The sequence below is a fragment of the Scyliorhinus torazame genome, chromosome 3, assembly GCF_047496885.1.
Source record: "Scyliorhinus torazame isolate Kashiwa2021f chromosome 3, sScyTor2.1, whole genome shotgun sequence".
Classification (NCBI taxonomy): domain Eukaryota; kingdom Metazoa; phylum Chordata; class Chondrichthyes; order Carcharhiniformes; family Scyliorhinidae; genus Scyliorhinus; species Scyliorhinus torazame.
In genome coordinates, this window is record NC_092709.1 from 47,846,531 (window position 1) to 47,870,780 (window position 24,250).

The 24,250-nt window shown below is 50.9% G+C and overlaps 1 protein-coding gene across 8 annotated transcripts in view; it reads right to left on the reverse strand.

Annotated features, from left to right (window-relative positions):
• inpp4b (inositol polyphosphate-4-phosphatase type II B) overlaps positions 1–24,250 on the reverse strand; it is a 1,315,761-nt gene that overhangs the window by 107,957 nt on the left and 1,183,554 nt on the right. For all 8 annotated transcript variants that reach the window (XM_072495637.1, XM_072495635.1, XM_072495634.1 and 5 more), the window contains one exon: positions 13,369–13,509. In XM_072495637.1, the coding sequence (XP_072351738.1) occupies positions 13,369–13,509 (141 nt within the window). The remainder of the gene's footprint in view (positions 1–13,368; positions 13,510–24,250) is intronic.

A 24,250-nucleotide genomic window follows, 5' to 3' on the forward strand; every position in this document is an offset into this window, starting at 1 on the left:
GGTTCATCACTCTCCTCCCACGCTGCTCCACATTGAGTTCATCACTCTCTTCCCACACTGCTCCACACTGGGTTCATCACTCACTTCCCACACTGCTCCACACTGAGTTCACCACTCTCTTCCCACACTGCTCCACACTGGGTTCATCACTCACTTCCCACACTGCTCCACACTGAGTTCACCACTCACTTCCCACACTGCTCCACACTGAGTTCATCACTCTCCTCCCACACTGCTCCACACTGAGTTCACCACTCACTTCCCACACTGCTCCACACTGAGTTCACCACTCTCCTCCCACACTGCTCCACACTGAGTTCACCACTCACTTCCCACACTGCTCCACACTGAGTTCACCACTCTCTTCCCACGCTGCTTCACATTGAGTTCACCACTCACTTCCCACGCTGCTTCACACTGGGTTCACCACTCTCCTCCCACATTGCTCCACACTGGGTTCACCACTCTCTTCCCACGCTGCTCCACACTGGGTTCACCACTCTCCTCCCACGCTGCTCCACACTGAGTTCATCACTCTCCTCCCACGCTGCTCCACACTGAGTTCATCACTCTCCTCCCATGCTGCTCCACACTGGGTTCACCACTCTCCTCCCACGCTGCTCCACACTGAGTTCATCACTCTCTTCCCACGCTGCTCCACACTGGGTTCACCACTCTCCTCCCACGCTGCTCCACACTGAGTTCATCACTCTCCTCCCACGCTGCTCCACACTGAGTTCATCACTCTCCTCCCATGCTGCTCCACACTGGGTTCACCACTCTCCTCCCACGCTGCTCCACACTGAGTTCATCATTCTCCTCCCACACTGCTCCACACTGAGTTCATCACTCTCTTCCCACACTGCTCCACACTGGGTTCATCACTCACTTCCCACACTGCTCCACACTGAGTTCACGACTCTCCTCCCACACTGCTCCACACTGAGTTCACCACTCTCCTCCCACGCTGCTCCACACTGAGTTCACCACTCACTTCCCACACTGCTCCGCACTGGGTTCATCACTCACTTCCCACACTGCTCCACACTGAGTTCACGACTCTCCTCCCACACTGCTCCACACTGAGTTCACCACTCTCCTCCCACGCTGCTCCACACTGAGTTCACCACTCACTTCCCACACTGCTCCGCACTGGGTACCCCAGTCTCCTCCCACGCTGCTCCACACTGAGTTCACCACTCTCCTGCCACGCTGCTCCACACTGGGTTCATCACTCTCCTCCCACGCTGCTCCACATTGGGTTCACCACTCTCCTCCCATGCTGCTCCACACTGGGTTCACCACTCTCCTCCCACACTGCTCCACACTGAGTTCACCAGTCTCCTCCCACACTGAGTTCATCACTCACTTCCCACACTGCTCCACACTGAGTTCACCATTCACTTCCCACACTGCTCCACACTGAGTTCATCAATCTCCTCCCACACTGCTCCACACTGGGTTCACGCTCTCCTCCCGCACTGCTCCACACTGAGTTCATCACTCTCCTCCCACACTGCTCCACACTGGGTTCATCACTCACTTCCCACGCTGCTCCACATTGGGTTCATCACTCTCCTCCCACACTGCTCCACACTGTGTTCACCACTCACTTCCCACGCTGCTCCACACTGAGTTCACCACTCACTTCCCACGCTGCTCCACACTGAGTTCACCACTCTCCTCCCACGCTGCTCCACACGGAGTTCACCACTCTCCTCCCACACTGCTCCACACTGAGTTCACCACTCACTTCCCACACTGCTCCACACTGTGTTCACCACTCTCTTCCCACGCTGCTCCACACTGAGTTCACCACTCTCCTCCCACACTGGGTTCACCACTCTCGTCCCACGCTGCTTCACACTGGGTTCATCACTCTCCTCCCACACTGCTCCACACTGAGTTCACCACTCTCCTCCAATGCTGCTTCACACTGGGTTCATCACTCTCTTCCCACGCTGCTCCACACTGAGTTCACCACTCACTTCCCACGCTGCTCCACACTGAGTTCACCACTCACTTCCCACGCTGCTTCACACTGAGTTCAGCACTCTCCTCCCACACTGCTCCACACTGAGTTCACCACTCACTTCCCACACTGCTCCACACTGAGTTCACCACTCTCCTCCAATGCTGCTCCACACTGAGTTCACCACTCACTTCCCATGCTGCTCCACACTGAGTTCATCACTCTCTTCCCACGCTGCTCCACACTGAGTTCACCACTCTCCTCCCACGCTGCTCCACACTGGGTTCATCACTCACTTCCCACGCTGCTACACACTGAGTTCACCACTCTCTTCCCACACTGCTCCACACTGGGTTCATCACTCACTTCCCACACTGCTCCACACTGAGTTCACCACTCTCGTCCCACGCTGCTCCGCACTGGGTTCCCCAGTCTCCTCCCACGCTGCTCCACACGGAGTTCACCACTCTCCTCCCACGCTGCTCCACACTGGGTTCATCACTCTCCTCCCACGCTGCTCCACACTGGGTTCCCCAGTCTCCTCCCACGCTGCTCCACACTGAGTTCACCACTCTCCTCCCACGCTGCTCCACACTGGGTTCACCACTCTCCTCCAATGCTGATCCACACGGAGTTCACCACTCTCCTCCCACGCTGCTCCACACTGAGTTCATCACTCTCTTCCCACACTGCTCCGCACTGGGTTCACCACTCTCCTCCCACGCTGCTCCACACTGAGTTCATGACTCACTTCCCACGCTGCTCCACACTGGGTTCATCACTCTCTTCCCACACTGCTCCACACTGGGTTCACCACTCTCCTCCCACACTGCTCCACACTGGGTTCACCACTCTCCTCCCACATTGCTCCACACTGGGTTCATCACTCTCCTCCAATGCTGATCCACACGGAGTTCACCACTCTCCTCCCACGCTGCTCCACACTGAGTTCATCACTCTCCTCCCACGCTGCTCCACACTGAGTTCATGACTCACTTCCCACGCTGCTCCACACTGGGTTCATCACTCTCTTCCCACACTGCTCCACACTGAGTTCACCACTCACTTCCCACACTGCTCCACACTGAGTTCACCACTCTCCTCCAATGCTGCTCCACACTGAGTTCACCACTCACTTCCCATGCTGCTCCACACTGAGTTCATCACTCTCTTCCCACGCTGCTCCACACTGAGTTCACCACTCTCCTCCCACGCTGCTCCACACTGGGTTCATCACTCACTTCCCACGCTGCTACACACTGAGTTCACCACTCTCTTCCCACACTGCTCCACACTGGGTTCATCACTCACTTCCCACACTGCTCCACACTGAGTTCACCACTCTCGTCCCACGCTGCTCCGCACTGGGTTCCCCAGTCTCCTCCCACGCTGCTCCACACGGAGTTCACCACTCTCCTCCCACGCTGCTCCACACTGAGTTCATCACTCTCTTCCCACACTGCTCCGCACTGGGTTCACCACTCTCCTCCCACGCTGCTCCACACTGAGTTCATGACTCACTTCCCACGCTGCTCCACACTGGGTTCATCACTCTCTTCCCACACTGCTCCACACTGGGTTCACCACTCTCCTCCCACACTGCTCCACACTGGGTTCACCACTCTCCTCCCACATTGCTCCACACTGGGTTCATCACTCTCCTCCAATGCTGATCCACACGGAGTTCACCACTCTCCTCCCACGCTGCTCCACACTGAGTTCATCACTCTCTTCCCACACTGCTCCGCACTGGGTTCACCACTCTCCTCCCACGCTGCTCCACACTGAGTTCATGACTCACTTCCCACGCTGCTCCACACTGGGTTCATCACTCTCTTCCCACACTGCTCCACACTGAGTTCACCACTCACTTCCCACACTGCTCCACACTGAGTTCACCACTCTCCTCCAATGCTGCTCCACACTGAGTTCACCACTCACTTCCCACGCTGCTCCACACTGAGTTCACCACTCTCCTCCCACGCTGCTCCACACTGGGTTCATCACTCACTTCCCACGCTGCTACACACTGGGTTCATCACTCTCTTCCCACGCTGCTCCACACTGAGTTCACCACTCTCCTCCCACGCTGCTCCACACTGGGTTCATCACTCACTTCCCACGCTGCTACACACTGAGTTCACCACTCTCTTCCCACACTGCTCCACACTGGGTTCATCACTCACTTCCCACACTGCTCCACACTGAGTTCACCACTCTCGTCCCACGCTGCTCCGCACTGGGTTCCCCAGTCTCCTCCCACGCTGCTCCACACGGAGTTCACCACTCTCCTCCCACGCTGCTCCACACTGAGTTCATCACTCTCCTCCCACGCTGCTCCACACTGGGTTCCCCAGTCTCCTCCCACGCTGCTCCACACTGAGTTCACCACTCTCCTCCCACGCTGCTCCACACTGGGTTCACCACTCTCCTCCAATGCTGATCCACACGGAGTTCACCACTCTCCTCCCACGCTGCTCCACACTGAGTTCATCACTCTCTTCCCACACTGCTCCGCACTGGGTTCACCACTCTCCTCCCACGCTGCTCCACACTGAGTTCATGACTCACTTCCCACGCTGCTCCACACTGGGTTCATCACTCTCTTCCCACACTGCTCCACACTGAGTTCACCACTCACTTCCCACACTGCTCCACACTGAGTTCACCACTCTCCTCCCACACTGCTCCACACTGAGTTCACCACTCTCCTCCCACGCTGCTCCACACTGGGTTCACCACTCTCCTCCAATGCTGATCCACACGGAGTTCACCACTCTCCTCCCACGCTGCTCCACACTGAGTTCATCACTCTCTTCCCACACTGCTCCGCACTGGGTTCACCACTCTCCTCCCACGCTGCTCCACACTGAGTTCATGACTCACTTCCCACGCTGCTCCACACTGGGTTCATCACTCTCTTCCCACACTGCTCCACACTGAGTTCACCACTCACTTCCCACACTGCTCCACACTGAGTTCACCACTCTCCTCCCACGCTGCTCCACACTGGGTTCACCACTCTCCTCCCACTTTGCTCCACACTGGGTTCATCACTCTCCTCCAATGCTGATCCACACGGAGTTCACCACTCTCCTCCCACGCTGCTCCACACTGAGTTCATCACTCTCTTCCCACACTGCTCCGCACTGGGTTCACCACTCTCCTCCCACGCTGCTCCACACTGAGTTCATGACTCACTTCCCACGCTGCTCCACACTGGGTTCATCACTCTCTTCCCACACTGCTCCACACTGAGTTCACCACTCACTTCCCACACTGCTCCACACTGAGTTCACCACTCTCCTCCCACACTGCTCCACACTGGGTTCACCACTCTCCTCCCACGCTGCTCCACACTGAGTTCACCACTCTCCTCCCACACTGCTCCACACTGAGTTCACCACTCACTTCCCACACTGCTCCACACTGAGTTCACCACTCTCCTCCCACACTGCTCCACACTGGGTTCACCACTCTCCTCCCACGCTGCTGCACACTGAGTTCACCACTCTCCTCCCACACTGAGTTCATCACTCTCTTCCCACACTGCTCCACACTGGGTTCATCACTCACTTCCCACACTGCTCCACACTGAGTTCACCACTCTCCTCCTACACTGCTCCACACTGAGTTCACCACTCTCCTCCCACACTGCTCCACACTGAGTTCGCCACTCCCTTCCCACGCTGCTCCAAACTGAGTTCACCACTCTCTTCCCACGCTGCTCCGCACTGGGTTCGCCACTCTCTTCCCACACTGCTCCAAACTGAGTTCACCACTCTCTTCCCACGCTGCTCAACACTGGGTTCACCACTCACTTCCCACGCTGCTTCACACTGAGTTCACCATGCTGCTCCACACTGAGTTCACCACTCACTTCCCACACTGCTCCACACTGGGTTCACCACTCTCCTCCCACGCTGCTCCACACTGAGTTCATCACTCTCCTCCCACGCTGCTCCACACTGAGTTCATCACTCTCCTCCCACGCTGCTCCACACTGAGTTCATCACTCTCTTCCCACACTGCTCCACACTGGGTTCATCACTCACTTCCAACACTGCTCCACACTGAGTTCACCACTCTCCTCCCACACTGCTCCACACTGAGTTCATCACTCTCCTCCCACACTGCTCCACACTGAGTTCACCACTCACTTCCCACGCTGCTCCACACTGAGTTCACCACTCTCTTCCCACACTGCTCCACACTGCTTTCACCACTCTCCTCCCACGCTGCTCCACACTGAGTTCATCACTCTCCTCCCATGCTGCTCCACACTGGGTTCACCACTCACTTCCCACGCTGCTTCACACTGAGTTCGCCACTCTCTTCCCACGCTGCTCCACACTGAGTTCACCACTCTCTTCCCACACTGCTCCACACTGCGTTCACCACTCTCTTCCCACGCTGCTTCACACTGAGTTCACCACTCTCCTCCCACACTGCTCCACACTGAGTTCACCACTCTCTTCCCACACTGCTCCACACTGAGTTCACCACTCTCTTCCCACACTGCTCCACACTGAGTTCACCACTCTCTTCCCACACTGCTCCACACTGAGTTCACCACTCTCTTCCCACACTGCTCCACACTGAGTTCGCCACTCTCTTCCCACGCTGCTTCACACTGAGTTCGCCACTCTCTTCCCACGCTGCTCCACACTGTGCTCGCCACTCTCTTCCCACGCTGCTCCACACTGAGTTCACCACTCACTTGCCACGCTGCTCCACACTCAGTTCACCACTCACTTCCCACGCTGCTTCACACTGAGTTCACCACGCTGCTCCACACTGAGTTCACCACTCACTTCCCACACTGCTCCACACTGGGTTCACCACTCTCCTCCCACGCTGCTCCACACTGAGTTCATCACTCTCCTCCCACGCTGCTCCACACTGGGTTCACCACTCTCCTCCCACGCTGCTCCACACTGAGTTCATCACTCTCCTCCCACGCTGCTCCACACTGAGTTCATCACTCTCTTCCCACACTGCTCCACACTGGGTTCATCACTCACTTCCCACACTGCTCCACACTGAGTTCACCACTCTCCTCCCACACTGCTCCACACTGAGTTCCCCACTCACTTCCCACACTGCTCCACACGGTGTTCCCCACTCTCCTCCCACACTGCTCCACACTGAGTTCCCCACTCTCTTCCCACACTGCTCCACACTGGGTTCATCACTCACTTCCAACACTGCTCCACACTGAGTTCACCACTCTCCTCCCACGCTGCTCCACACTGAGTTCACCACTCTCCTCCCACACTGCTCCACATTGAGTTCGCCACTCTCTTCCCACGCTGCTTCACACTGAGTTCACCACTCTCTTCCCACGCTGCTCCGCACTGGGTTCACCACTCTCCTCCCACGCTGCTTCACACTGAGTTCGCCACTCTCTTCCCACGCTGCTCCACACTGAATTCGCCACTCTCTTCCCACGCTGCTCCACACTGAGTTCACCACTCACTTCCCACGCTGCTTCACACTGAGTTCACCATGCTGCTCCACACTGAGTTCACCACTCACTTCCCACACTGTGTTCACCACTCTCCTCCCACGCTGCTCCACACTGAGTTCATCACTCTCCTCCCACGCTGCTCCACACTGAGTTCATCACTCTCCTCCCACGCTGCTCCACACTGAGTTCATCACTCTCTTCCCACACTGTTCCACACTGGGTTCATCACTCACTTCCCACACTGCTCCACACTGAGTTCACCACTCTCCTCCCATACTGCTCCACACTGAGTTCATCACTCTCCTTCCACACTGCTCCACACTGAGTTCACCACTCACTTCCCACGCAGCTCCACAATGAGTTCACCACTCACTTCCCACGCTGCTCCACACTGAGTTCACCACTCTCCTTCCACACTGCTCCACACTGGGTTCATCACTCTCCTCCCACACTGCTCCACACTGAGTTCACCACTCTCCTCCCACACTGCTCCACACTGAGTTCACCACTCTCTTCCCACACTGCTCCACACTGGGTTCATCACTCTCTTCCCACACTGCTCCACACTGAGTTCACCACTCTCCTCCCACACTGCTCCACACTGGGTTCATCACTCTCCTCCCACGCTGCTCCACACTGGGTTCATCACTCTCCTCCCACGCTGCTCCACATTGAGTTCATCACTCTCTTCCCACACTGCTCCACACTGGGTTCATCACTCACTTCCCACACTGCTCCACACTGAGTTCACCACTCTCTTCCCACACTGCTCCACACTGGGTTCATCACTCACTTCCCACACTGCTCCACACTGAGTTCACCACTCACTTCCCACACTGCTCCACACTGAGTTCATCACTCTCCTCCCACACTGCTTTCACCACTCTCCTCCCACACTGCTCCACACTGAGTTCACCACTCTCCTCCCACACTGCTCCACACTGAGTTCACCACTCTCTTCCCACACTGCTCCACACTGAGTTCACCACTCTCTTCCCACACTGCTCCACACTGAGTTCACCACTCTCCTCCCACACTGCTCCACACTGAGTTCACCACTCTCTTCCCACACTGCTCCACACTGAGTTCACCACTCTCTTCCCACGCTGCTTCACATTGAGTTCACCACTCACTTCCCACGCTGCTCCACACTGAGTTCACCACTCTCTTCCCACGCTGCTCCACATTGAGTTCACCACTCACTTCCCACGCTGCTTCACATTGAGTTCACCACTCACTTCCCACGCTGCTCCACACTGAGTTCACCACTCACTTCCCACACTGCTCCACACTGAGTTCACCACTCTCTTCCCACGCTGCTCCACACTGAGTTCACCACTCTCTTCCCACGCTGCTCCACACTGGGTTCACCACTCTCCTCCCACGCTGCTCCACACTGAGTTCATCACTCTCCTCCCACGCTGCTCCACACTGAGTTCTTCACTCTCCTCCCATGCTGCTCCACACTGGGTTCACCACTCTCCTCCCACGCTGCTCCACACTGAGTTCATCATTCTCCTCCCACGCTGCTCCACACTGAGTTCATCACTCTCCTCCCACACTGCTCCACACTGAGTTCACCACTCTCCTCCCACGCTGCTCCACACTGAGTTCACCACTCACTTCCCACACTGCTCCGCACTGGGTACCCCAGTCTCCTCCCACGCTGCTCCACACTGAGTTCACCACTCTCCTGCCACGCTGCTCCACACTGGGTTCATCACTCTCCTCCCACGCTGCTCCACACTGGGTTCCCCAGTCTCCTCCCACGCTGCTCCACACGGAGTTCACCACTCTCCTCCCACACTGCTCCACACTGAGTTCACCACTCACTTCCCACACTGCTCCACACTGTGTTCACCACTCTCTTCCCACGCTGCTCCACACTGAGTTCACCACTCTCCTCCCACACTGGGTTCACCACTCTCGTCCCACGCTGCTTCACACTGGGTTCATCACTCTCCTCCCACACTGCTCCACACTGAGTTCACCACTCTCCTCCAATGCTGCTCCACACTGAGTTCACCACTCTCTTCCCACGCTGCTCCACACTGAGTTCACCACTCACTTCCCACGCTGCTCCACACTGAGTTCACCACTCACTTCCCACGCTGCTTCACACTGAGTTCAGCACTCTCTTCCCACACTGCTCCGGACTGGGTTCACCACTCACTTCCCACGCTGCTCCACACTGGGTTCACCACTCACTTCCCACGCTGCACCACACTGGGTTCACCACTCACTTACCACGCTGCTCCACACTGGGTTCACACTCTCCTCCCACGCTGCTCCACACTGAGTTCACCACTCTCTTCCCACACTGCTCCACACTGAGTTCACCACTCTCTTCCCACACTGCTCCACACTGGGTTCATCACTCACTTCCCATGCTGCTCCACAGTGAGTTCACCACTCTCTTCCCACGCTGCTCCACACTGAGTTCACCACTCTCCTCCCACGCTGCTCCACACTGAGTTCACCACTCACTTCCCATGCTGCTCCGCACTGGGTTCATCACTCACTTCCCACGCTGCTCCACGCTGAGTTCACCACTCACTTCCTCCGCTGCTTCACACTGAGTTCACCACGCTGCTCCACACTGAGTTCACCACTCTCTTCCCACACTGCTCCGCACTGGGTTCACCACTCACTTCCCACGCTGCTCCACACTGGGTTCACCACTCACTTACCACGCTGCTCCACACTGGGTTCACCACTCTCCTCATACGCTGCTCCGCACTGGGTTCACCACTCTCCTCCCACGCTGCTCCACACTGAGTTCATCACTCTCTTCCTACGCTGCTTCACACTGAGTTCACCACGCTGCTCCACACTGGGTTCACCACTCACTTACCACGCTGCTCCACACTGGGTTCACCACTCTCCTCATACGCTGCTCCGCACTGGGTTCACCACTCTCCTCCCACGCTGCTCCACACTGAGTTCATCACTCTCTTCCAATGCTGCTCCACACTGAGTTCACCACTCTCTTCCAATGCTGCTCCACACTGGGTTCACCACTCTCCTCCCACGCTGCTCCGCACTGGGTTCACCACTCTCTTCCCACGCTGCTCCACACTGTGTTCACCACTCTCTTCCAATGCTGCTCCACACTGAGTTCACCACTCACCTCCCATACTGCTCTGCACTGGGTTCACCACTCACTTCCAAACTGCTCCACACTGAGTTCCCCACTCTCTTCCCACGCTGCTCCACACTGAGTTCATCACTCTCCTCCCACGCTGCTCCACACTGAGTTCACCACTCTCCTCCCACGCTGCTCCACACTGAGTTCACCACTCACTTCCCATGCTGCTCCGCACTGGGTTCATCACTCACTTCCCACACTGCTCCGCACTGAGTTCACCACTCACTTCCCATGCTGCTCCACACTGAGTTCACCACTCTCCTCCCACGCTGCTCCACACTGAGTTCATCACTCTCTTCCCACGCTGCTCCACACTGAGTTCACCACTCTCCTCCCACGCTGCTCCACACTGAGTTCATCACTCTCTTCCCACGCTGCTCCACACTGAGTTCACTACTCACTTCCCACGCTGCTTCACACTGAGTTCACCACTCTCCTCCCGCACTGCTCCACACTGGGTTCGCCACTCTCCTCCCACACTGCTCCACACTGAGTTCACCACTCTCCTCCAATGCTGCTCCACACTGAGTTCACCACTCTCTTCCCACGCTGCTCCACACTGAGTTCACCACTCTCCTCCCACGCTGCTCCACACTGGGTTCATCACTCTCCTCCCACACTGGGTTCACCGCTCTCCTCCCACGCTGCTCCACACTGAGTTCGCCACTCTCCTCCCACGCTGCTCCACACTGAGGTCATCACTCTCTTCCCACGTTGCTCCACACTGAGTTCACCACTCTCCTCCCACGCTGCTCCACACTGAGTTCATCACTCTCTTCCCACGCTGCTCCACACTGGGTTCATCACTCTCCTCCCACACTGGGTTCACCGCTCTCCTCCCACGCTGCTCCACACTGAGTTCACCACTCTCCTCCCACGCTGCTCCACACTGGGTTCACCGCTCTCCTCCCACGCTGCTCCACACGGAGTTCACCACTCTCCTCCCACGCTGCTCCACACTGGGTTCACCACTCTCATCCCATGAGCAGTAGATTGTATATTGTTTCTGGGTTTCAACTAATACTGATTGGAGCATTACAGTACCTTGTGGTCTACTGCAACTTGAATCTGGCAGCTCGGTGACCATCTGGATATTGTAAGCTGGAGTCATGCTTATTGTTCATGACATCACTAAATAAGGCCAGTATTTATTTGACTTATTACTTGAGGTTGCTTTTTGGATATTTTTCGAAGAAACCGAGACAATATGCTGCATACACTGCAGCCACAGTCTACTGCTGATGGAGGGAGTGAATAATTAACGTGATGGATGGCTTGCCATCAAGCAGACTACTTTATCCTGGATGGTTATGCTAATATGTGGTTGGAAATGCACCCATCCCAGCAAGTGGGCAGTATGGCACTATAATCTTGACTTGTATTTTGTAGGTGTTGGAAAGACTTTGGTGAGTCAGGGATGATAATTCCCAGCCTCTGGTCTACTCTCTTAGCCTCAATCTTTACATGGCTGGTTGAGTTTCTGATCATGTCGAGGTCTTGGATATTGGTGGCTGGTGATTTTATATTGATAATGACATTAAGCATTAAAACTAGGTTGATAGACTTGCTGGGAATGGCCACTATTTGACACTGACATGTCGAAAATGTTGTGTGCCACTTATCATCCCGAGTCTAGCAGTTGTCCAGGTCTTGCTGCATGCTGGTATGGGTAACTTCACTACTTGAACATTTGCGAATGGAGCAGTCACACTCACCTCAACTGTGGAATCCAGCTCCTTTGTCCACATTTGGACCAAGGCTGTAATAAGATCTGGCGCTGAATGGTCTTAGTTGTGCCCAATGTGATAATTGGTAAGCAGATTGTTGGTGAATGAGATGACGCTTCTGATGACTTCTTCCATCCCTTGGCTGATGACTGAAAGCAGGCAGGCCAGATATCAGTTGGTCAGGTTGGATTTGTCCTGCTTTCTATGGATAGGACAAAGATGGGCAATTTTTCACATTATTGTGCTTAAGCTTCTTGTTGGAAGAATTTCATTGAGGTGCGGCTAGTTCTCGAACAGAGGTCTTCAACACTAGTCGGAATATTGTCAGGAGACTTATGTCATCAGTGCTTTGTGCAATGCAGTTAGTTGTTTCCAGATATCTCGTGTTCTGATCCTGCCATTATTGAGGATGGGAATGTTTGTGGAACCTCATCCACCACGAGTTGCTTAATTGTCCTCTGCCATTCATGACAAAATGTGACAGGACTAGAGTTTTGACCTGACCATTAGCTATGGGGTCATTTAGCTCTGCCTACACCATGCTGCTTTCATTATTTAGAATGCATGAAATTCTGTGTTGTAGCTTGTTGGAGTCAACACTTTGTTTTCTGGTATCCCTGGTTCTGTTCTTGGCGTGATTTTCTACACTCTTCATTGAACCAAGGTTGGACATCTGGCTTGATGGTGATGGAGCAGTGAGTGCTATCTGAGTCACGAGGTCACAAATTATGTGAAAACAATTCTACTGCTTTTGATAGTCCACCTCATGGATCTCCAATTCAGTGGGGGGGGGGGGAGAAGGGAATTAAGGGACAGGTTGACTGGGTACTTGTTTCAGGTGTTTAAAATGCTGAGGAAAACAGAATGTAGAAAAAAGCAAGCCATCAAACTTGGCCCATGAGTGCAGATTTCTTCCACAAAGTAGGCAAATATTCAATAAAACAAGAATTTACCGTTGAAGAACAGACACTCTGTTCTGATTACGTTCCTCAGAAAACAGCTGCGTATACAACTGAGTAAATGTTTTATGAATAAAATGATACGTATATACCTCTCTGCCAGTGTCTGTTGTTCATTTATTCCGATGTTAAAAAAAACTGGATGCACTCGCAGCAACTTTCCATCTTTAATTTCCTGCGGCAAAACCTCAAACAATTTACCGGGAAGTTGTACCTCCACTGTGTAAAAATCTCTGCAACAAATCCAACAGAAGAGAGAAGTGAAGCGATTGCAGATGTTTGAAACAAGATCTTATCCATAGGTTCTGACATGCCAACCGATGGGGCAGATTGTAACTCTGGGTGGGATCAAATGTGAGGAGCTTGAAGCAGGCAGTGTACCCAAACATTGAGAGAGAAGTAAGACGCAGGCAAATTTTAATTGGGGGCTTCCTTTAAATATTGAACATCTATCCCTCGCCTGAGGCAGTTTGGAATGATGTGAATGCTGGGGTGGGCCAGCAGGTATTGGGGGTGGTCCCAAGGATATGAATGTAATGGGTGGGGAAGGAATTACTGTTGCTTGGGGCTGGGAAAGGAAAGATCAAGGTGGGCCAGGAATCTTTTGTGCCTCCCCCCCCCCACCCCGAGGAGCACTCCAGCTCTTCCAACTTTGAAAGGAATCCTTCCAAAAACAAAAGAAACTCCACACACTAGCCATTCTGTTGCCCCCCCCCCCCCCCACCCCGCCCCGTTTCTCCGGTGGGTAGATAGCCAGGTGCTCCTCCCCAAGCTTCAGTGTAAACAATATTGCAAGGCTGATTGGGCCCTGACCCTTTACCTTTCAATTAAGTCCTCCACTGCCTTTGGCAGATTCGAAAATAAGCAAAGATATAATGAAGTGGCCTTGAGTCGTTAAGAAAACTTTCCCAGCTCTGACCCCACAAATACCACACACTGTTCCCAACTGGGGTTAAAACCAATATTGCCTCTCTCAAAAATATCTAAGAACTGTACATGTCAAGGATTGCAGCAGCACATCATTTCGGGCATTTAGGGCAGCATGGTAGCACAAGTGGATAACACTGTGGCTTCACAGCGCCAGGGTCCCAGGTTTGATTCTACGCTGGGTCACTGCCTGTGCAGTCTGCACGTTCTCCCCGTGTCTGGGTGGGTTTCCTCTGGGTGCTCCGGTTTCCTCCCACAGTGCAAAGATGTGCGGGTTAGGTGGATTGGCCATGATAAATTGCCCTTAGTGACCAAGAAGGTTAGGAGGGGGTAATTGGGTTACGGGGATAGGGTGGGAGTGAGGGCTTAAGTGGGTCGGTGCAGACTCGATAAGCCGAATGGCCTCCTTCTGCACTGTATGTTCTATGTATCAACCACTACAACAGTAGGTGTAAAGTACTCTGAAAACCTACATGCAGCAACTTAACGGTCAACAAATAAATGTGCTGGTTTCATGGTTTTACCTCTCAAGGAACTTTACATAAATTAATTTTAAGATGTCCAAATGCAGCAAGACCTGGACAATATCCAGGCATGAGCTGACAAGTGGCAAGTAATATTCGCGCCACTCAAGTGCTAATCAATGACCCTCTCCAACAAGAAAGGGTCTAACCACCACCCCGTGACATTCAATGGCATTATCATCACGGAATACCCCATTATCAACATCTTGGGAGTTACCATTTACCAGAAGCTGAACTGGACAAGCTATATAAATACCGCGGTTACCAGAGCAGGTCAAAGGCTAAGTATCCTGCAGCGACTCCCCAAAGCCTGTCCACCATTTACAAGGCACAAGTTAGGAGTGTAATTGAATACTCCCCACTTGCCTGGATGAATACAGCTCCAACAGCACTCTGAAAAGCCCAATACAATCCAGGATTTGGAGGGAGCAGGAAGTCTGGGAGGGGGGAGAGGGAGCAGGGAAACTGGGATGGAGGTCAGGTAGACAGGGATGGAGGTCAAGGAGACTGGGGTGGATGGGTGGCAGGGAAACCGGGAGGAGTGACAGGGAGGCTGGGAAGGGGGTCAGGCCGTGAGGAGAGTTGGCCGGGTTTGGGTGCTCTGGGTGTGCGAGGCTGGACATGGCCGTCAAAATAGTTACTATGGAGTTAGAAGTGATTTTTTTCCTTCCAACTCTTTCAGTCACTATTAAAACTGGCAGAAGTTAGCGATTTAAGTCATTCTGTCGCATGGTTCCCAGCGCAGCGCAATTGTCCAGAGAAAGTTAGTGCCTCTGGACAATTGCCAAGTTAACCCTTATGCAGGAACCTAATAGAGGGCTTCCCCAATGCATCATTGGGGTACCCCCTAAATTCAATGCTGGGGAACCAGAAAGTTATGGGCCCATGGTCTTTGAGTAACATATTGAGCAATAAAAGATTGCTTCCTTCTTAAAATTATAAAACAGCCACAGAAATAATGTTCTTTACATTTCTAACCTTCAAACTTTAATTTCTCTGTCCTGAGGCAATGCATTATTCAGAAGGGTATAAGACAACTTGTTCCCAGGCATGTACTTTTGCTCAGAGATACATGACTCATTCCTCAAGGTACACTTAATCTGTTTGAACAAACACCCATTTTCTACTCAGCACCTTCGGCAACAGCGCTGGCAATAGCAGGAATTCATCATGCAAAGAATCATGGACACAAACCACAACATAGCTGGTCTATGGTGAAATATATTTGTACCCTAACATGTAGGGCTACTGGATTTCTAGAAATTTACCCTAAACTCGATGACAAAACCACAGACTTAAAGACAAAAGCACGATTTAACAGCCATGTTGTGCCTGGCGAGGATCCATGCGGGTTGGTTAGATTGTGTGAGAGGACCAAATTGGGAACCGCGCTGGGTGCCGAGCGGTTTGCAGTCTAACCGGCCCACTGCCGTTCACGAAATCTAGATCCCATCTAGATGCAACGCAAAGTTAATTGAGGCCAATTAAGGGCAATCTCCATCTCATTAGCGAGATGGAAGCCGGTTCTATCGGCCTTCCGTGATCTAATCAGATCCTCAGTGAGCGGTAAGGTGGACGCCAATTAGTACTGATCCACACAAATGTGGACCAGGCACCATGGCACCTGGGGGAGTCTCTCAGGCCATTGGAGCCCTCTGGGTTATCTGGGACATGGGAGCGCGGCACCATAGCTCTCCCTCTGGCACCTTAGCACTGCCAGGCTGACACCTTGGGATGGCCACTCTGGCACTGCCAAGGTGCCCACGTGGCACTGCCAGGTCAGCAGGGGCACTGCCAGAGTGCCAGTGCCATGGCACCAGATGCCAGGGTGGCACTCCTAAGGGCCGGGGCCTGAGGTGGCCATGTCCATGAAAGGAGGGATGGGTAGGAGTATGACAGGTGAGGGAGGGGGTGGGGGCGGCTAAGTGCAGGTATGAAGGGGCTTCCCGAAGGTGGGGGCGGCGGTGAAGGGTGGGGGTCCTGAACAGGGGGCAGCCTAGAATGGGACATGGGAAGGCCTGAAAAGACGGGCCCTCAGCGACCCCATAGTGGGGTATCCTCACTGGGGGGGTGTGGGGTAATACCCATGTGTGTGGGGGGAGGGGCGCGGTGACATTGCCTGTGGTTGGGGGTGTGGGTGACCACAAAAGGGTGGCCTGATATCGGAGAAGCTGGTCTGGCCAACGGGTTCAACTCCCAAGTGATAAAAAAAAAATTCCAAGGTTGTTGCACCCGAAAAGTAGCACGCGCACGCAACCAACAGATGCCGGGAGATCCCATTTCTGGGATCTACCCAGCTTGCTATGCCTCGCGAGTTGAATGTGATCTCGTGTGATGTCGTGATATGAATCCCTCCCATTGTGGGCAGGATCAATATCTGGCAAATCTACATATTAGAGTCTCACTCTAATATGTGATCCCGAGAGCTAACCAAGGCCTAACTTCCTCACCTTGAAGACTTCAGGCAAGCACCGTTCAGTGCTGGTCTCCACAAATGGGGACCAGATGGTACGGCACTCGTGGAGGTCTCCCAGGGGAATGGAGGCCCCCAGGTGCATGTTCTCTGGACAGGTGATACCCTGGCACTCTGGCAGTGCCATGGTGCTCAGGTGGCACTGCCAGCAGAGTTCCTCGCTGAGGCCCCCAATCTACCAGGATGGGCGTTAGATAGTGGGGTGTTCTCGGCGCTCTGAGTGCTGGGAAATACCCGGCTCATCTCGCGAGTTATGGGACTCTATCCCCAGTCGGGTAGATCGCGCTCCCAAGTGTGGACTAGCCAACAGAGAAACTCCCCAGGGACCGCAAAAGTCAAAAGTGACTAAGTGTGGTTGGATAGCAGTAAGGAACTCACCAACAGAGCTGGGGAGAAAACCTCAGCCAAACCCGCCTGAAATGACACTTAGAAACTTTTCTGTTCGATAACGCGCGCCCCCACCCCCCCCCACCCCCCCCACCCCACCCCCCCCCCACCCCACCCCCCCCCACCCCCCCCACCCACCCCCCCCCACCCTACCCCCCCCCACCCCCCCCCCCACCCTACCCCCCCCCCCCCCCAACCCCCGCCCCCCCCCGCCCAATCTTGATATAGTACATCCTTGGAAGACATAGAATTTTCTTTGATGTTGACAGGGTAATGGCATTTTTATCATGCAGTATTATTGGATGAAGTGTGAAGGAACCTTAGTTCTTAGTGTACTGTGATGGGAACATGGACGATGGTAGCATGGAATGGGACCGTAACAGTAATGTTACTGGATTAATGATAAAAAGGCCTTGACTAATGCTCCAGTGACATTAACTCAAATCTCGCAAACAGGAAGTTAAATTCAATTAATTAATAATCCTGAAATAAAAAACTAATGTCAGTGTTGACTGACCATCGTGAAATTCCAGGATTGTCATAAAAACCATCTGGTTCACTAATGTCCTTCAGGAAGAAAATGTGCTGTCTGGACCCAGTCGACTCTTAACTGCCCTCTGAAATGACCTAGCAAACCACTCAGTTGCATCAAATTGCGAGAGTAAAATTAAACAAGAATAAAACTAGACCGATCCCACACCATCAATCGAGGCACCATAAATGATGGAAGCACATTCTGCCCAATTGACCCTGGAAAGCCTTCTTCGCTTACATCTGGAGATATGTGCCAAAATTCAGAGAGGTGTCCCACAGACTACTCTGAAGTGATCAAGCGTCCTTTGTATGTCCTGTACAGAGTGAGCCAACATGAGGTAGTCATCTGCAAACTGAAGGTCGTGGATGTCTATGGTGATCAATTTTGCTTTTGCCCAGAAATGACCAAGATTGGAAAGCTTCCTTTCCAGATGATACTACAGGCTGACACGGGGTGGGAGGTAATCTCGGATGAGGTGAACGATGATGGTCAGGTATGTAATGAACAAGTTGGGGGGGGGGCTGTGGGAGGGAAGCACACAACCTTGTTTAATCCAGGTTCATCAGATCCTCCACTCACAATGATCCTCCAGATCATGGGCAGCACGGTAGCATTGTGGATAGCACAAATGCTTCACAGCTCCAGGGTCCCAGGTTCGATTTCGGCTTGGGACACTATCTGTGTGGAGTCTGCACATCCTCCCAGTGTGTGCGTGGGTTTCCTCCGGGTGCTCCGGTTTCCTCCCACAGTCCAAAGATGTGCAGGTTAGGTGGATTGGCCATACTAAATTGCCCTTAGTGTCCAAAATTGCCCTTAGTGTTGGGTGGGGTTACTGGGTTATGGGGATAGGGTGGAGGTGTTGACCTTGGGTAGGGTGCTCTTTCCAAGAGCCGGTGCAGACTCGATGGACCGAATGGCCTCCTTCTGCACTGTAAATTCTATGATGATAATCAACCTGCTCATCAGTGCTCAGGTTGGGTTCTGCCAGGGCCACTCAGCTCCTGACCTCTTCACAGCCTTGCTCCAAACATGACAAAAGAGCCCAATTCAAGAGGTTATGTCAGCCATTAGTCCATGAAATCAAGACAACATTTGAATGAGTGCGGCATCAATAAGCTCGAGCAAAATTGAAGTCCAACTGAATCAGGTGAAAGTTCCCTACTGGTTGGAGTCATACCTTGTACATAGGAAAATGATTGTGGTTGATGAGGGCCAATAAGCTCAGCCTCCAAATATTATGGCAAGACTTCCTCAAAGTAGTGACCTTCCTGCCAACATAAGCTCAGAAGTGGGGATGTTTGCTTATACCTTACATTTTACTGAAGCAGTCATTGCCTGCATGCAGCAAGACCTAGACACCATTTAAGCCTGGGCTGAAAAGTGGCAAGTAACATAATAAATGTTATTAGTGTCACAAGTAGGCTTATATTAACACTGCAATTAGGTTACTGTGAAAATCCCCTTCATGAACATAAATGGCAGACAATGGATAACTCCAAAATTAGAGAATCAAACTCTCTCCTTGTAGTTCAATGGAATCACCTTTGTTGAATCTCCCACTATTAACATCCTGAAAGTTACCATTGACCAGAAACTGAACTGGACTGGACATATAAATACCGTGGCTACAAGAGCAGGTCAGAGGCTGGGGATTCTATGGTGAGTAACTCATCACCTTACTACCCAAAGCCGGTTCACTATCTACAAGGTGCAACTCAGGATATTAATGGAATACTCACCACTTGCCTGGATGAGTGCAGTTCCAACAAAACGCGCAAGAATTTGGACCCCATCCAGGACAAAGCAACCTGTTTGATCAGCACCTCATCCACCACTTTCTGCATTCACCTCCTCCACCACTGGCACACATCAACAACAACATGTACAATAGACAAGATTCACTGCAGAGACTTGCCAAGGTTACTACAACAACAGTTCCAAACCTCAAACACCATCTAGAAGGTTAAGAGCAGGAGAGCCATGGGAACATCACCACCTGCAAGTACCCTCCAAATCACATACCACCTTGACTTGGAACTATATAATTGTTCCTTCAGTGCTGCTGGATCAAAATCCTGGAATGTCCTTCTTAACAGCACTGTGGGTGCACCTGAACCACATGGGGCTCAGCGGTTCAAGGCGGCAGCTCACCAACGCCTTCTCGAGGACAATTAGAGAAGGGCAATAAATGATGGCCTTGTCAGAAACATTCACATGCCACGAATGAATAAAAGTAACTTTAAAGACATTCATTCCAGCATAACATTCAAAAATATGGGCAATAATGCATAGTAATGCATAGCAATGTGGAACAATAACTAGCATTAGTGAACAGACATGAAAATGCACCTGTAATAAATGGAATGCTTTTATATTCATGAATGGATTTGCAGATTTATTCAAGAAAGGGTGATAGACGCAAAAACATACCTTGCATTTAAAACAATACTTGGTGTGCGCTTAAAGTGTGGTAACCTTCAGAGCTGCACACCAAGAGGTGAAGCTCAATAGATATTTTCTGGCTGACATAGGCACAACGGGCCAAATGGCCTTTTAAAAAATTCTTCCATGGGATGTGGGCATCACTGCCAAGGTTCGCAGTTGTTGCCCATCCCTAATTACCCTTGAGAAGGTGCTGCTGAGGCACAGATTTAAGTGAATTCCATACGCAATCCTATTGAAACAGCAATCTCCTTTTATATATTTCCTGTGAGTTGCAAATGTACGTTGAGAGTGCAACTAGGGACAAAGCAAGTGGGCCCTGTGGCCAGTTTCTTAGCCCTCCTCATCCCAGTACTGTGATTTGGCCTGTGTTAACTTTCTTCATCTTGCTGGGTGGGTGTAGCTGCACTGGTTCTTGTCACAGTTGGGAAGAATGACACGGGGCTCTGGAATGTGCTTGGAAATTAAATATTAAACGCTGGTTATATATTTAAGTTTACCACAAACTCCAGAAACGGAAGATATGGTTCAAGCTTAAAAAAGAGGACATTGCACAGCTTAGATGTAACTACACAGAATTATGCACTCAACTGCTTCATTCCAATTCTCTTCCTGATGCTACCCACTGTGCCACAAGACCGTCCCAGCTGCTTCATTGAAACAGGCAAAATTTAAGGGAAAATTAGATAGATATTTCAGTGAGTGGACAATTGAGGGTCGTTAGTTTTCGTATGGACCAGGTGGACATTTCTGGTCATGGTACTTTCCTCTTCAGATAGTTCGTAATGACTGTGAGTTACACCTTGAAACACTGCTTGTATTGCAATTTACTGTGTGACATAGTTCTATCTGCAAGAAAAAACATCTAGGAGGTCTTCACTCTCCCCTTCTCTGTCTGTAAGAAGAAAAGAAAAAGGGAGGGGGAAGAGATCACGTGGTTCTTCAAGTCAGTTCCACCTCTTCTACCCCACTCTGTCTTCGCCTACTGTCAACATAGCCTTTAATCCCTTTAGTACCCCAAATTCTATCCCCCTCTGTGTTGAACACATCAATTGAGCACCTACAGCTCTACGGTATAGAGAATTTCAACAATTCACAATCCTTTTGATGAAGAAATTTCTCCCAATCTCAGTCCTAAATGACTGATCCCTTATTCTGAAGCTATGGCCTCATTTAGATTCCCTAGCCAGGGAAGTCAATTTCTCATCGACCTTGCCAAGTCCCTTTAGAGTATTTTGTTTTTCCATTAGATCGCCTCCCATTCTTCTAACTCAAAGAAATAAGGGCCTCGTCTACTCAATGCCTCCTCATGGAATAATCTTTCATCCCAGGAGCCAGTGAAGTCAATGTTTGTTGCACTCCTTGTGTTGCAAGTATGTCCTTCCTTCAACAAGAAGACCAAAACTGTACACAGTACTCCAGATATGACCTAATGCCCTGTCATGTGAGGGTACCTTTAAAAAATGGATGTTGAAGCAATGTACCTTTGAGAAATGCAGTGATGTCAGAGTGTGGGGGGAGCTTGGTTTTAGTTCAGCCATTTTGCAGTTTAGTTTCGGTTTGAAAAGAGCTTGGGTGTGTGTCTGTGTTTGCAGTGAACTGGATCTGCTGTGATCTCTGCCATGAAAGACTATCTCTGGATCATTTGGGTGATTTAAACTCATAATAGTAAAGCCTTTAACCTGATGTGTTTCTGTTTAAAGGTGTTAAGTCTCATGGATGTTGAAAGGAATAGCTGAAGGATTATTTAGTGTTATAATATTTTCGGCGTTATCTTTGAAGTAAGGGGTGTTAAGAGATCCAATGTTTATTTAAGAGGTTAAGTTGAGTTCATGGAATAAACATTATTTTGTGTTTAAAAACCCACATGTCCATAATTGTAATCCCACACCTGGAGAACAAGCCGTGTGCTCGGAAAAGCAACAATAGCATTAAAGGGGGAGGTTGGTTGAACTCCATGATACATTTTGGGGTTCTGAAAATGCCAGCCCCATAACAATTGGGGGCTCGAGGCGGATAAAAGTCTATCTATTGGATTGGCTTTTGTGAACTTAAAGACAGTGAAGGAGTGTTGCTTTTCCGGTTTTGTATTTTAATTTAAGTGTGTTGTGGACAATGGCTCTTTCAGAGGCTCAGACATTTTTGGGGGTGGAGACTGTCACACGCAATACCTTATGGACAGAGACTAAACGTAGACTGTTGGGTCTGGCAAAACATTGCAGTTAACATTACCTGACAAAATGCGAAAAGATGAGGTAATTATGGCGGTAGTTAAGCATTTAAAGTTGCCTGAGATAGAGTTTGACTCATGGGAAATGGCAACAATTCAGTTGCAAATTAAACAAATGGAACATGAGAAAGAGTTAAAGTGGCTTGAATACGAAAGAGAGAGAGAGGAAAAAGAAAGAGAAAGAGAGAGAGAGGAAAAAGAAAAGGAGAGAGAAGAAAGGAGAAAAGAAAGAATAGCCCTAGCATTAGAAAAAGAAAGGGAGATACAGATCAGGGAAAAAAGGATAAAGAGAGGGAGTTTGAACTTTAGAAAATGGCCATGAAACATGAAAGTCAGTTAAGGGAAACGTACAGTTGGAGGATAGTGATGAGGATAGTGAAAAGAGCGTCATAGTCAAAGGCTTGGTGGGAATCTATTTAAATATGTCCAAGCATTGCCAAGGTTTGACGAGAAGAAAGTGGAAGCCTTTATCATTTCATTTGAGAATGTAGCTAAACAAATGAAATGGCCACAGGACATGTGGGTATTATTGATTCCAACAAAGCTGGTAGGTAGAGCTAGTGAAGAGGCAGTATCTGGAAAGTATGAGGAGGTGAAGAAATCCATCTTAAGTGCATATGAGCTAGTCCCTGAAGCTTACAGACAAAGGTTTAGAAATTTAAGGAAAGAATTTGGTCAAACATACATGGAGTTTGAAAGGCTCAAACAGAGTAATTTTGATAGGTGGATAAGGGCTTTGAAAATAGACCAAACGTATGAAGCTCTCAGAGAAATTATACTTTTGGTGGAGTTTAAAAATTCAATTCCTGATATAGCGAGAACTCATGTGGAAGAACAGAGGGTTAAAACTGTGAAATTAGCAGCAGAAATGGCAGATGATTATGAATTAATTCATAAATCAAGGCTTGGTTTCCGACATCAGTTTCAGCTTGTGAGGGAAAGAAACTAGGGACATGAGAAATACTCAAGTGGTAAAGGTAAAGGTGATCTGATGGGAGACAATAAAGAGAGTGTACCTCAGATTAAAAAAGAAATCCAGGAGGGTGGAAAAGAAATGAAAAGTTTCAAATGTTTTCACTGTAATAAACTAGGCCATGGAAAGTCACAGTGTTGGTGGTTGAAGAAAAGCACTTGAAAGGCTGATGTGGTAAAACAGGATAAGACAGTGGGATTTGTTAGAGTGGTGAAGGAAAGCCCAAGGGAAGCGAAGGAGGTGCAAACGATTGTACAGCCTTTTCAAGAAGTAATTGCTAAGAAGGTGCCAGATGTCTTGAAAGAATTTACTTGTGTGGGTAAAGTTTACTCATGTGTATCAGGAGGAGCAGGTAAAGAAGTCACAATTTTAAGAGATACAGGGGCTAGTCAATCTTTAATGGTAAGAGATGAGGAATTATGTAGTTTGGGAAGAATGTTGCCAGAAAAGATGGTGATATGTGGAATTCAGGGTGAGAGGAGT